Raw genomic sequence first — 15,662 nt, forward strand, 5'->3', positions numbered from 1 at the left:
TTTTCCAGCACTATTTATTAAACAGGCTATCTTTCCTCCAGTGAAGGTGTTTGGCTCCTTTGTCAAAGATGAGGTGGCTGAGTGTATCTGGCTTTGTTTCTGCATCTTCTAATCTGTTCCACTGGTCCCCAGTTCTGTTTCTTTGCCAGTACCATGCTGTTTTTATCACAGGAGATTTGTAGTATAGTTTCAAGTTGGGGGTTGTGATACCCCCGCCATGTCTCTGTTGCCTAGGATTGCTTTTGGTACTCTGGGTCTCTTCTTGTTCCAAATGAATTTTTGGATTGTTTTCACAAGGTCTGTGAAGTATGCTGCTGGAATTTTAATTGGGATTGCATTGAATCTATATAGCAGTTTTGCAAGTCTGGCCATTTTTACTATGTTGATTATTCCTACCCAGGAGCAAGGGATGTCTTTCCATTTTCTGATATCGTCTTCAATCTCTCTTTTCAGAGTGATATAGTTTTCAGAGAAGAGGTCTTTGATTTCTTTTGTTAGGTTGATTCCTAAGTATTTCAGTTTTTTGGATGCTATTGTGAAAGGAATTGTTTGCCCTAATTCTCTCTCAGTGAGTCTGTTGTTTGTGTAGAGGAAAGCTATTAATTTTTGTGTTGACCTTGTATCCAGCTACTTTGCTGAATTTGGTTATTAAGTCTAGAAGACTTTTGGTGGAGTTCTTGGGATCTTCTATATAGAGTATCATGTCATCTGAAAATAACTTTTGACTTTTTTGCAAATAAATTGACTTTTCCATTTCCTATCTTTATTTGTTTTATTTCTTTCTCTTGTCTAATTGCTGTGGCTAATGTTTCCAAGACTCTACTGAAGAGGAATGGTGATAGTGGACATCCTCGCCTTGTTCCTGATTTTAGTGTGAAGGATTTCAGTTTGTGACCATTTAGTATGATACTGGCTGTTGGTTTTTCATAGATGGCTTTTATCAGATTGAAGTAGAGACTGTCTATTCCAATTTTTTGTAGGGTTTTTATCATGAATGTGTGTTGGATTTTGTCAAATGCTTTTTCTGCATCTATTGAGATGATCATATGGTTTTTGTCCTTGGCTCTATTGATATAGTGTATTACATTGATTGATTTGTGTATATTGAACCATCCCTGCATCCCTGGGATGAATCTCACTTGATCAGGGTATATGATCTTCTTGATGATCTTCTACATTCTATTTGCCAGTATCTTATTAAGGATTTTTGCATCTATGTTCATTAGTGAGATTGGCCTATAGTTCTCTTTTTCAGTTGGGTCTTTCTCTGCTTTGGGGATCAAGGTGATGCTTGCTTCCAGGAATGAATTTGGGAGTATTTATTCCCTTTCAATTTCATTGAAGAGTTTAAACAGTAGTGGCAGTAGTTCCTCTTTAAATGTCTTGTAGAATTCAGCAGTGAAGCTGTCAGGACCTGGGCTTTTCTTAGTTGGTAAGTTTTTAATTATGTTTTCAATTTCATTGATTGATAATGGGTTGTTTAGAATTTTTAGGCCATCTTTGTTCAACTTTGGTAATTCATACATATCTAGGAATCTGTCATATCTTCTGTGTTTTCCATCTTATTAGCATATAGGTTCTCAACGTAGGTTTTGATGATCCTCTTGATTTCTGGTGGGTCCATTTTAATTTCATCCTTGCCATTCCTAATTGCATGGATTTGGGCCTTTTGTTTCCTTTTTCTAATAAGGTTGGCTAAGGGTTTGTCAATTTTGTTTATTCTTTTGAAGAACCACTTCTTGGCTTCATTGATGTTTTTGTATCATTCTCTTAGTCTCCATTGCATTGACTTCTGCTCTGATCTTTATAATTTCCTTCCTGGTATGAGCTTTGGGTTTGTCTTCCTCTTCTTTTTCTAGAAGCTTGAGTTTTAGCATCAGGTTATTTAATTGGGCTCACTCTGTTTTCCTAATATGCGTATTCACTGCTATGAGTTTCCCTTGTAAGACTGCTTTCATTGTGTCCCATAGATTCTGATATGTTGTGTTGGCATTGTCATTTAATTGTAGGAACTGTCTGATTTCTTCTTTAATTTCTTCTGTGAATCATTGGCTATTCAGAAGTGTGTTTTTCAGTTTCCATGTGTTTATGAAATTCTTGCGATTTCTTTTGCTGTTGATCTCCAATTTCATTGCACTATGGTCTGATAATATACAGGGGATAACTTCAATTCCTTTGCACTTACTTAAACATGTTCTATGAGCAAGTATGTGGTCTGTTTTGGAGACTGAGCCATGTGCAGCTGAAAAGAATGTATATTCTAATTTTGTGGGGTGAAACACTCTGTAAACAACTGTTGAGTTCATTTGTTCAAGAGTTTGATTGAGTTCTAGTATTTTGTTGCTTATTTTTTGTCTAGTTGATCTATTTGTGACAGTGGGGTATTGAGGTCCCCCACTACTATTGTATTAGTGCTTATTTGATTTTTCATGTCTGTTAGCATTTGTTTTATATAGTTGGGCACACTAGTGTCAGGTGCATATGTGTTTATGATTGTCATCTCTTCCTCTTGGATTGTTCCCTTTACAAGGATGTAGTGTCCTTCTTTGTTTCTCTTAATCAGTGTTGGTTTGAAATTCACTTGATCTGCAAAGAGTATAGGTACTCTTGCTTTTTGGGGGGTTCCTGTGACATGGAGTATTGTTTTCCACCCTTTAACTTTTAGTCTATGAGTTTCTTTTTAAATTAAGTGTGTTTCTTGTATGCAGCATATTGTTACATCTTGCTTCTTGAACCATTCGCCAGTCTATTTCTTTCGATTGGAGAATTGAGACAGTTAACATTGATGGTTATAACTGATAGGTATTAATTTATCATTGTTGTGACTTTTTCTTTCTGTTGGATTCTCCCGATTTGCATTTAATTTCTTGTCATGCCTGATGGATTCATTCTGCTGGGCTTCCTGGGGTTGTGATCCTCATTGTCTTTTCCTAGGATATTGTCTAAAAGTTTTTAGAGTGTTGGTTTGGTCTTCATGAAGTTCCTGAGGTGCTCTTTATCATGAAAGTATCTTATTTCTCCATCAATTTTGAAAGATAGTTTTGCAGGGTACTTCTGGGTTGGAGGCTGTTTTCCTTTAGGGCTTGAAACATATTATTCCAAGCTCTTCTTGCCTTGAGTGTTTGTGTTGAGAAGTCTGCTGTGATTCTGATGGGCTTTCCTTTGTGTGTGATTTGTTTCTTTTCTCTCACTGCTTGTAGAATTTTATTCTTCTCTTGCATTTCTGGAATCTTAACTATTATATGCCTATGTGTAGATTTTTTTTTTTGATCAAGGCTATTTGGAGTCCTATATGCCTCACTTATCTGTATGTCAAGTTCTTTTCCCCTCCTTGGGAAGTTTTCTGCCATCACTTCTGTGAACAGTTTTTTTATATCATCTTCACTCTCTCCTGTTTCTTCATTGACTCCAATCAGTCTTATGTTTTTCTTCTTTCCATCATCTAAGAACTGCTGGATTGATTTCTCATGGTCCCTTACTATTTTAAAGAAATTTTTCTTTTCCTGGTCACTAATTGCAATCTTACTTTCTATGTCTAAAATTCTGTCCTCATATTGGCTCATTCTACTGTGTAAAATTTCAATGGAGTTTTTAATCTCTTGGAAATCTGTTTGCATCTGTTTTATGGATTCCATTTGTTTCCTGTGTTGGGATTCCATCATGTTCCTCAGCTCCTCTATTTTCTTTTATCTGTATCCTCTCTAGACTTATTAATCCTGTCTTGCACTATGGGCTCAATCTCTGTTGTTATCTGAGAAATTATTTATGATTTCATTTTTTCCAGATCCTCTTTTGTTGCCAGTTCAGGGGGTCCATGTTGTTGAGTATCAGATTGTTCCATCTCATTTCCCTTTGGGGTTGCTTTAGGTGATCTGGGGAGTCTGTTTTTTGAGAATTGTTTAAGTGTCTTCTCATTTCAATTGGGGGGAGGGTGTGTGGTGCTGGCACCTGAGAGTCTCACCTCCTCAGTGCTGGGGGTGGTAGTACAGCAGCCCAGAAGATTTACCTCCTGTGCACTGGGCATGGCTCTGCTCCTCGGCGCTGGGGGCAGTGATAAATTTTTGATTCTCATACATTAATGTAAACTTTTATCTAGGAAGACAGAGTTTTATCAGATTATATTTCAGGCAACACTTAAAACTTTTCTGGCTGAGAGTATGTCTTGAATGTTCCACAATATTATAAATATTTAAGGCTTCAACAAGATCATTAATGTCCAATAACTTTGGCAAATAAATGCACCATTTCTCCTTCTGTTCTCTCCTAAAGATAGTAAAAATACTGATGGATTCATCCATACTCTAAACATGTCTCCATCTCCAGTTTTCTTCTCTATCAAGCACACTCCTATTTGACTTTCCTCTATACCTCTACACTGAAAACTTTGTCATCAACATTGCTAAAGCTGATGATCAATGGTCAGTTGTAGCATCTCTAATTTGACCCCATCAGTGGCCACATTTTCTCCCTTTTTTCCATGATCCTTCAGTATGTGGCATCTGGAACCCACGCTGTTAATTTTTTTTATACCACTCTTGATGTTCCCACCTAATGACATGCTTTTCTGACATTGGTATGATCAGTGATCAGGGTTTGGCCTTTGAACCTCTTGTCTATTTTGGTCACCCTTTTGTGATCTCACCCATGACCATTATTTTAAACATGATCTGTACCCTGAGAGTTCTAACCTAGACATTTTCCTTCGACTTCAGACTTTATAGCCACTGACCTGTTGATATTAACTTGACATCTATAAATATAGATGGTGTGGTCTCCTTATGGGAAGGGTATTCCAGTAAGAACCTTAATTTTTATAAAATAAAGGCATCATATTCTACCAGGATCTGATTTTATTTAGTACATTAAGAAAACTGCACTCCAGATTCTTAGATCAGTAGAATTCTGAACTTATGATCAAAATATAAAGTAAATGTTTAAAAAAATTATTATAGTAAAAGACACAGTGCCATTAAACTCCCTAAAAATAGCTCCCCTAGCTTTGAACTCATATATTCCATTGTTATGCCAAATTTCTGAAGCAGTTCCAAAATCCTCTTTCATCAGTGTCTATAAGAAGTATGACCAAAAATATGGTGAATACTGCTGCTGAGTGCCACTCAAAGGAAAACATCCTCAAAAAAAATTTATTGTGTGTCCTCATCCACTTTATTTACTGAATCTGACATTGGGCAACTTGGCTTTTTTTTTGGTACTCTGGATCAAACTCAAGACCTTAAGCTTGCCAGGCAGATGTGGCACCACTGAGCTAAATCCCCAGCCCAATTTAGCTCTGTCTTAAAGTCAAATGACCATAAAAGGTAAATGTTTTGAACTGATTCAAGGCATCATAGCAGCCACAACAGCATATTCAAAGTGAGGGGACATAGTTTGAAGAGGATTAATACCAGTGTCCCTTTTATAGTAACAGGTGTTTTGGGGGTTTTTTATTTTTTATTTTTTTATATTAACAGTTTTGTAAAATCAAAAATTCACCATTTTGATCACAACTTGTATCTGATGCTTTCAAAGAACCAATGTGATAGAACAGGGAATTATAGGAAGTAATTTAAAGATAATATTATTTCTCCTTTATTAGTGAAATCTACTAAGTTTTATCTTTAGGGCTAATTAAACTTTCAGAAGATTACACAATTAAATCACACATATAATGTATCAAGGTGATTCAGTTATTTATTCTTCTCATTGTATTTTACAGTGTGACATCCATGTGTTGTCCATGAGAGGCCAAGGCAGAAAACGGGGTTCCTATTTTAAGTATTGCTAAAATTTTGTACAAAATAAAACCTATATCAATCAATATGAACATATATATGCCAATATTCAATTAAGAAGTTATCTCCACAAGTTAGAGACAAATATAATGATTAGTAAAAGATATACAAAATCAGATTATATATAAATATATACTATAAAATATGTATAAAGATATAATCACATAAACATATGCATAATATTGATGTCATTTGGTAAGATCATAAAAATATTTTCATTTCATAATTTGTATACATTTAAAATATGTCCCACAAGATGTGTATATTGCTTTTGCAGTAAATTGAATATAACACAAGTTTGTAGTTTCAAAAAAAGTGAAAATAAAGTGCTTCTCCCCACAAGAGACTCTCTCCTACTTTGTCTTATTTTGCCCTAATTTATTTACCTACATCTGTTTGGACTACTTAGATAACTGAAATGTTCAATGAGACTATCAGATTTTTCAAGTGCTTTCTCCCTAGAAGTACTTTTTTTCTTCTGGGAAATTTTTAGTATTTTTCTCATGTTCCTAGCATTTTCTTTAGCTATTAAGTAGGTCTGATCAAATAATGGTTGAGATCCATTTCACTCAACTGTAAAGTGACTAGACCATTTTTCCAGTCCTACAATAAGATATGAAACTGGTTAATAGATAAGAACTCCATCAAAGCAAGACAATATTTACCTGTGAGAGTAGGAAAAAAGACCTAAATCTTTATGCAAAATGTGAAAAAGTGATGTCATAATCAGTCGAGACATAATTTTTTAAAATCTCAATTGTCATTTTGACATATTTGAAGGTTTCTACTGAAAAAGACATCAATCTAATATGAGTGAGCTTTCCAACAAGACATAGATTCCAAATAGGAAAATAATTACTAATTGAATTACTGTGACCTCATTCTGTGATAATGTGTGGTTTGCATAGGGTACAGACCTCTGCAAATGCAATCCCAGTGGCTCTCAGGTTGGTGTCAGGACACATACAAGAACTGATGTATTCTTTAAAATTAAAGTCCAGTATGTATGCTCTTGAGATTCTGATGGGTATTGAGATTTGCACTTGACATTTCTGATGTTTTTTACTTTCTAGCATTTCCAGAGTGGGTAGAACATATCAATGACACAGAGGTAGACATAGGCAGTGACCTGTACTGGCCTTGTGTGGCTACAGGGAAGCCCATCCCTACGATTCGATGGCTGAAAAATGGATATGCGGTATGTATGTTCATGGGCTTTGCTCTCTCTGATTCCATTTAGGCAACATTTCAGGGTGGTCCTGAGATAAATATAGCAGGAGAGTAAGTAGAGTAAATGTAGTCGGACCCTGGAATTTAAAAACATCATTAAAAATGCAAGCAAAAATAAACCACACAGCATAAAGTATCCTCTTTCAGTTTAAACAACTTTCTGTAATCTTATCTTTACCTTCTCTCTCTCTCTCTCTCTCTCCTTATTTTTCCTTTGTTCCACATTTCCTCTTCTTCCTACTTATCCATCTCCACTACCTGAAATTGTCCCCCTTTTACTTGCCACTGTTTCCCTGAAACCCACAGAAACAGAGGTAAGAGAGACGTTTTAAATCCTACCTTTAGCCCTGGGTACAAGTAGCAGCAGTGGGATCCTTGTCTACCTCCCCACTGTAATATCCCAGCTGGTCCAAGAGGGGAAAAGATAGACTCTCACCTCTGTAAAACGAATACAACAAGAGCCACTGGGCATGGTAAGTGGGTTTTCTTCCCCATGTCTTAAAAATCCTACTCTACACCTCTTAGAAAACAGCGGGGGCCAATGAACATAAAACACCTCCATCAAATGCTATCAACCCAAACCTAAATGAAAGTATTTCTGGTAAAAATTTATCAAAACCATGTGTTTTACTTTTACTGCTTTCAGTATCACAAAGGGGAACTGAGACTATATGATGTGACCTTTGAAAATGCCGGAATGTATCAGTGCATAGCAGAGAACACATATGGGGCCATTTACGCAAACGCTGAGCTGAAGATCTTGGGTCAGTATAATTTTAACTTGTTGAAAGATAATCAAGAAAACTACATACCAAAAGATGACAGAGCATTCATACAGGACATTTGGTTTCACTTTAATTGCTAAAGTTAAAAACCTTTGAAATGTGGTTTAGAATGAAATGGTATGTCTTTTCTTTCATTAAAGAACTTGTCAGTAGAGAAAAAGTAACTCTTTAAAATGTTCTCATGTTAGTTTAAAATTCCAAGAATGTGTGAATTCTTATTCCATTAAATTGCATCATTTTATTTTTAACAAAGAAGCTGAATTCATAGCACTTTTGAAGTAATGTGGAATATAATTGTTTCTTTAACATTTCTGAAATCACAAAGCAAAATTTACACATACCAAGACCTATCCTCTCCTATGTTAGAGCAACTAAGCACCACCTGCAAAATCACGTAACTGTGGAGCCTGATGTTACAACACTACATGGGACCCAGCCTGTACCGCTCTGGGGGTTTACAAGTTCCTGTGCCTCATACCCCACAGATGCTATTTAGAACCTATAAGCCAGTCCTCAAGTTCCTAATCCTACAATGACTTCTGCTTTTAGAGTGTTTTCTTACCGCATTAAAAACTTAAAGCCTTTTACACAAAGTATTTCAATTTCCCATCTCTCGGTCAAAGCTATCTTTTTACTATATTTGTCCTTTCCATATTCTCCATAGAGGAGAAAGTATCTTTCCTCCTTTCACTCTACCCCTCTACCTTATTTGTATTCATCCCTTCTTACTTTTTTCTCCATTATTATGGATTGAACCTAGAGGTTTTGCACTGAGCTACCTCCCCAGCCCTTTGTTTGTTTTTTATTTTAAGGCAGGATCTTGCTAAGTTACTACATTGCCCAGGCTGGGTTCGAACTGCAGTCCTCCTGCCCCTGCCTTCCAGGGTGGTAGGGTTACAGACCTATGCCACCAGAATTCCTTCTTCTTTTTTCTGATAGGTGATGTCAACACCATTACCTTCACATATGTGTACGTGTGTGTATGTATTCTTTCAAGCTGTCTCATCTAGTTATGCTTCATTCTTGAACACCCATTTCTCCTCTTTGGTAACTCTGAGCTCACATACTCTGCACACCACTTCTCTGTCTCCTTCGTGATCCTCCTCCCTCTCCTTCCTCTGCCTGCCTAGAAATCTTACTCTCTTGGAGTTCCAGTCCTCTGGTTCCATTCCGTTTTCTTCCCATAACACTTCACATATCCTATATTACTATTCTTGGATCATTATTATTGTTTACATTCTTATTTAATTTCTTCTCCTCCCATTAATTATCAGTGGACCTATAATTTCTACTCCAGAAATTTATCCTCGGCTTCAGACTGAAAGTAAATTCTTCCTAACAGAAATGTTCATCTAGGTAACTTCACAGGCAACCCAAATTAGCATGACTGAGGTTAAGTTTGTTATATCCCACCCAAACCTACATCTCCGCAAAGATTCTCAGTTCTAAAGAATAGCAGAGTCCACTGAATCCCTTCTCCACATCCAGAACGCTCAGTCAACTTAGCTAGTTCTCACCACTAGCACCTCACAATTTTTCTCATTCTCCTTATTTTCATTGTAACTACTGTCACTAAGCTCTTACTGTACCATGTCTTCTTCATACTATGTGAAGAAGTTGTCACAGGTTTAATCAGATAGTAAGTAATGAGTCCAGGTAGTCAGACTTCATTTTCTAGAACTGGTTACTAAAAAGATGAAGCAGTGACACAATGAGGCCAGTTTTGTTCTTGTTGCACCAAGAGGCAACTCTTCAAAACGTGATATTGCATGTCAAGTGACACTATAAGAAAACTATAAGAAATGAGAGAATGTTAAGAAATTGTTAAAGACTCTTTTCAAAAAGAATTGTCTGTCTTTTTTATGACTTCCCCTGTCACTTATTGTAATACTGAGGAACATACTCTATTTTTCGTCTCTAAAATCTAAATTTCTTGGTGATATATCTACTCGTTACATTGTATAACATTAAAGCTTGCATATCAAGAAAGCTTTACTGTTTTTCTCTCTCCCTCTCTGTCTTCTTGAATTATCTACTTAATTCATTTATTCTTCCACCAAATGTTTAATGAGTATTTACTCTATGCCAGATTCCATTCTTGTAATATGTACCTGTGATGCAGTGAAAACAAAAATAGAGAAAAGGTATACATCATTCCTTCTTCTTCATTAAGGGGAAAACATTCCCCTATTCCTTCCCACTTCTAAAATACATAGGAACATATAGATTCAGTTGCTAGAAGTCAAAATATCACATAAATATTAAAACATAGAAAGGAACAGACTAAATTAATTATTTCATTAAAAAATTAACCAATGCAAGAAAAATTTCTATTTTCTAAATGTACTTCAGTTTAAAAAAATATAATCTTACTTGTATTTTATGTGCAATTTGTCACCTAATATTTTTATGGAGCCTATACAAAATACCTGGCACTGTATTAGATGTGCAACACAAGTTGGTTGGTTACTTATTTATTTATTGACAACTATCAATATTCAGGCTAAATTGACAATGAAATAAGCTATCTCCTTGTTGTAGAAAGCATCTTCTGAGTAACAGCACTGGGCATAACACCTCAGGTCTTATTGAAGTGCAGAATCTGAGGCCTACACCAGGCCTACTGAGTGGATATTTTTACAGGATATTCATCTGATTCTGAAATACAGATAAAGTTTAAGAATCACTGGATTAGAGGTTAAAAATCCCAGATAAAGACATGGAAAGTTCTGGCCAAGGCTCAGGGAATGTGTTCAGTGGATGGATGGTGTCCACTTGCATCTGCTGGTGGACAAGGAGATGCAGCAGCTTGCTGGATGTGCGGTCCCTGAAGACAGTGAGGGCTTCCGTCAATGAAGTGGCTGTTTATGAGAGCATATCCTGATTTTGTAATTACTGCTCTATACTTTGTGATTAAGGCAAAATGCAGCTGGATCATGCGCTCCTTAGCTGATCGATTGAATCCATTCTTATAGCTGTTTGTATATAGGTTCTGAAGGCAGAGATTATGCTGCTTCTGTCAACATTTTGAAGAGTATCTGCACACGGTGCTCTATAAATGTCTAATGGAGGAACTGTATTGTTGAATTTAAAGAGCATGCCTCAGAAACAAAACGAGTTAAATACAAATGTGAATTCAAGTTGTTAGTGCCTGTGACTTCTTTGCAAAACTAGATAATCTTAGGAGATTTCAATCCTCAGGTGTGTAACCTGGGGTAAGTTCCAAGTGTGGCGGAGAGGATCAGCTGTGATCATATTGAGTATTTATAGTGCTGCTTAGTTTCTTCTAGTCCTTCATAACTTTCCTTTTGAAATTGAATCAAAGCAATTGAATTTGAGTTCAATTTTTGAGTTGAATCTGCATACAACATTTGGTTGTAAGTTTATAATCAAGTTATTTAGAATTGTCATTTGAATTGAGTGTATTTTATGCTATGAAAAGTTATTAAAGATGAAAGGTATTAGGTGTGAAATAGCAATAGTTCATAACTGGTCATATTCACTGAGGTGGGTCATTTTTCTATAAACTACAAATCAAAATGGAATAAAAGATGTTATAATACAGGAAGAATATTTGGGTTTGTTAAAAAAAGAGAAAAATAATAATTTAATTTCCTTTTAGCTTTGGCTCCAACTTTTGAACTGAATCCTATGAAGAAAAAGATCCTGGCTGCTAAAGGAGGCCGGGTGATAATAGAGTGTAAACCTAAAGCTGCACCTAAACCAAAGTTTTCATGGAGTAAAGGAACAGAGTGGCTTGTGAACAGTAGCAGGTCAGTGTGGAAATGCAATTGTAATTAACAACTCAGGAAAGTTTATTCTTTAGAAGACTTGCTTTTATATTATTAATATGTATTATTTCTTCCACATTTTCTCTGTAAAAGATATTTAATTGTAAGACAAACAGAAATACTTGGCTTGTCCACATCAGTATATATTATAATTGGGATTTAAGTTTCAGAATTCTATAATTTATAAGGGATTTAGAAAATTGAGGCTCAGGGGTATCTTTTGTTTTTGTTTGTAATTTGCCCAAGGCCACCACAACTGATAAAAAAAGAAAATGAGATGAGATTTCTGGAACTTATTTTTTTCTTTAACAAGGGCATTAATGTCCATTCACTCTTTATTTAATTTTCTCCACTTACACAGATTTTTAATTTGATATGATTCCATTTGTTGATTCTTGATTTTTTTGTATGGAATTTTTTCTTCAGAAAGTCTTTTCCAACATCTGTCTTTAAGAGTTTTATTTATTTTATCTCCCAGAAGATTAAGTGTTTCTGTTTTAGAAGAAATCTTTGATCAGTTTGATTTTTAGCTCAGTACATGAAACAACCAACAGAGTGAAAAGATAGCCTACAGAATGGGAAAAAAATTATTTCCAGCTATTCCTTGCACAGAGGGCTAAAATACAGAATATATAAAGAACTCAAAAAATTTAGACCACTGAAAGTAAAATCCAATTAAAAAATAGGCAAATGATATGGTAGACACGTCTCAGAAAAAGGCATACAAATGGCCAGTAAATCCATGAAAAACTGTTCAACACTGCTGATTAGAGAAATGCAAATTAAAGCAACACTGAGATTCCATTTTACTCCAGAAAGAATAGTTATCATTAAGAAATCAAATAATAACAAATGCTGGCAAGTATGTGTAGGAAAAAGAAACCTTTTACATTGTTGGTGGGAATGTAAACTAGTACCATTATGGAAATCACTATGGAGATGCCTCAAAATACTAAAACTAGAAATTGTATTTGACTCAGGTATTCCCTTCTAGATATCTTCCCAAAAGAGTTCAAGACCTCATTTAAAAAATATATATTTTATTGGCACATTTTAGGTATACAACACATTTACATTTCTCATTGGGAACTTGTGCCTTTACGTGATGCATCATGGTTCTTATTTTTTCCCCATTCCTAGCCCTCCCTTCACCCCCTCCATGCTTCCCTATTTACAAAGACTTTATTTCCATCTTTTCCCTTTCTCACCATTTTTCCTTTCCCTTCTTTCCTTTCCCCTGCCCCTCTCACTACCCCTACCCCTTTGGACCTTTTCTTCCTATTTCGCATTATCAATTATTCATTCTAATCATTGGTACATTTTAGGTATACAATATAATGACATTCATCATTGGAAATTTGCGCCTTTACATAGTCTCTCTTGGTTCTTATTTTTCACCCTTCCCCTGCCCTCCCTTCAACCTCTCAGTCCCTCCCTATTTACAAAGACTTTGTTTCCTTTTTTCCATTTTCTCATATTAATTCCATTCCCTTCTTTCCTTTCCGATACCCACCCACTTCCCCTTCCCCTTTGCCCCTTTGCTTCCTATTTCACATTACTTATTATACCTTTTAGTCCTTATTTACACTTTCACTTTCTCACACTAGAAAAATTATTCGGTATTTACACATGTGTATCCTATTTATTTCACTTAAGAGTATGGCCTCAATGTGCATCTACTTAGCTATAAATGTCTCTAATTTCTCATTTTTTATGGCTGAGTAGTACTCCATTTTATAAAAAAAACCCACATTTTCTTTATCCAGTCCCCAGTTGATGGGCAATTGGGCTGTTTCCAAGTTTTAGCTATTACAAATTGTGCTGCTATGAACATGGGTACACATATATCACTGTGGTATGATTCTTTTAATTCTTTGGGGAAGATCCCCAGCAGTGGAATAGTGGGGTCAAATGGGACTTCCAGTCCTAGCTCTTTGAGGTATCTCCATACTGATTTCCACAGTGCTTGCACCAGTCTACACTCCCACCAGCAGTGGAGCAGGGTTCCTCTTTCCCCACAGCCCCACCAGCATTGGTTATTGGTTGATTTCATGATAGCAGCCATTCTTTCTGGAGTGAAGTGGAATCTCAGCATTGTTTTCATTTGCATCTCTCGAATGACCAGTGATGTTGAGCATTTTTTCATGTATTTATTTGCTATTTCTACTTCTTTTTCTGAGAAATCTCTGTTCATTTCAGCTGCCCATTTTTCGATTGGGTCTTTAAATTTGGGAGGTCTGATGTTTTTAAGTTCTTTATAGATTCGAGATAGTAGACCTTTGTCTGAGGAAGAGCAGGTGAAGATTTTTTCCCACATTGTGGGTTGTCTCTTCACACTGCTGGTGGTTTCTCTTGCTGTGCAGAAGCTTTTTAATGAGAAGAGATCCCACTTATTGATTGTTTGTGCTAGCTCACAGGCAACTGAGGTTTTGTTCACAAAATCATTTCCTATACCAATGTCTTCAAGAGTTCTACCTAACCTCTGTTCCAGCCGGTTCAGCGTTTCTATTTTAATATTTAGATCTTTAATCCATTTTGATTTTAGTTTAGTGCATGGCGAGAGATATAAGTCAAGACCTCATATTACAGTGATTCATGTATACTTAAGTTTTTAACAGCCCAGTTCATAATTGCTAAATCTTCAAAGTAGCTGATATGTCCATCAACAGATGAATAGATAAAGAATATGATATTTATACATCATGAACTACTGCTGTGCTATAAAGAAGGATAATCTTGAGTCATTCGTAGGAAAATAGATGCACCTTGAGACCATAATTCTAAGTGAAATAAATCAGACACACAAACTTAAATATTACACAGTTTCTCTTATATGAGAAACTCACAATATAAAGAACAAAATTAAAGATAGATAAAGGAGACAGGTCTTTTGCAAAAAGGAGTAAGGGTTTAAGAAATGGAGGGAGGTGGGAGGGAGAAGAACAGAATAGGATGACAATATTGAGATATGTGAGGAATGTAACCATTATATATTGCAAGCATACTAATAAAAACTGAAAAAAAAATCCAGTGAGCCTATTAAATATTCTAGAAGGAATACAAAATGGCGATTTCAAAGTATAAATAATGTCTTCTCAATTTAAATGAAAAAGATGTCCTCATCATCTTTCCAGTAAATATAACATCTACCAGTGTTTTGGTGGCTTTGGGAAAAGACAAAATAGCAGTATATGATTGTCATTGATGATTTGTGTAAAATCCACACTGGATAGTTTCCTAGAAGAAATTATATTTACATTGAATTCTAGAGTATGAGAAAGAGAAAGCCAGGATGGAAGACTGGGCTGTGTGTGGGGTGTGTGCCAGGAAGTAAAGGTTGTGTGTTCAAAGGCCCTGAGAGAGGGAGAATAGGATGTGTAAGGAACTGCAAAAACTAAAATCACTATGATTTGGCTTTAAGGCCCATGGAGAAGACTTAAGAGAGCAAGACACAGGGAGTCAGATAACAAATGAGAAAGCTTTCCCCACTAAGGGGCTTGGGCTCTAGGTAAAAACAATGAAAATATCTGCAAAGTCTTAATGAAAGAGGAGATCAAGGAATTTTTGCCTTTTGAAGGAATGTTCTGTCGCAAGTATTGCAAATAAATCTTCACAATAATCCAAGAAAGTAAGATGTACTATTGACCCTATTTGGGTACTTATGAGGCTGGGAAACATTGAAATTCCTTCTGGAAAAAATGCACTGATAATATTCAGAATGGAACTTGAACTCTGCAATGATGACATGGCACACAAATGTGACAACATGGTCCTCTTCAGAGGATGGTCACTAGTAGGACTGTATTGGAGTGGGAGCAGGGCATGTGGCGCAGCACAGCCTTCCTTGAATCTATCTCTTAAAGTTAATATATTTGACCTAAGAGTTTTTAAGACTTTAACAAAAGGATAATAGAAAAATTAATATTAAATAAGAGTCACTTTGTTAAATTTGCCCTCTTTTTGGGTGCTCACTCACAACACCTAGATAGCATTGCCTTCCCACTGGACCCACCCAGCTCTGTCTCCTTGATGATTGAATCCTGCTCTCATCCTAACAAAGACCA

The 15,662-nt window shown here is 35.9% G+C and overlaps 1 protein-coding gene across 9 annotated transcripts in view; it reads left to right on the forward strand.

Annotated features, from left to right (window-relative positions):
- The window catches only part of Cntn1 (contactin 1), a 446,523-nt gene that overhangs the window by 305,385 nt on the left and 125,476 nt on the right, over positions 1-15,662 (forward strand). For all 9 annotated transcript variants that reach the window (XM_004874004.4, XM_087199964.1, XM_087199970.1 and 6 more), the window contains 3 exons: positions 6,866-6,990; positions 7,669-7,786; positions 11,430-11,580. In XM_004874004.4, the coding sequence (XP_004874061.1) occupies positions 6,866-6,990; positions 7,669-7,786; positions 11,430-11,580 (394 nt within the window). The remainder of the gene's footprint in view (positions 1-6,865; positions 6,991-7,668; positions 7,787-11,429; positions 11,581-15,662) is intronic.

The sequence above is a fragment of the Heterocephalus glaber genome, unplaced genomic scaffold (assembly GCF_053883595.1).
Source record: "Heterocephalus glaber isolate CG9 unplaced genomic scaffold, H.glaber_assembly_v1.0 deba00001733, whole genome shotgun sequence".
NCBI classification, from domain to species: domain Eukaryota; kingdom Metazoa; phylum Chordata; class Mammalia; order Rodentia; family Bathyergidae; genus Heterocephalus; species Heterocephalus glaber.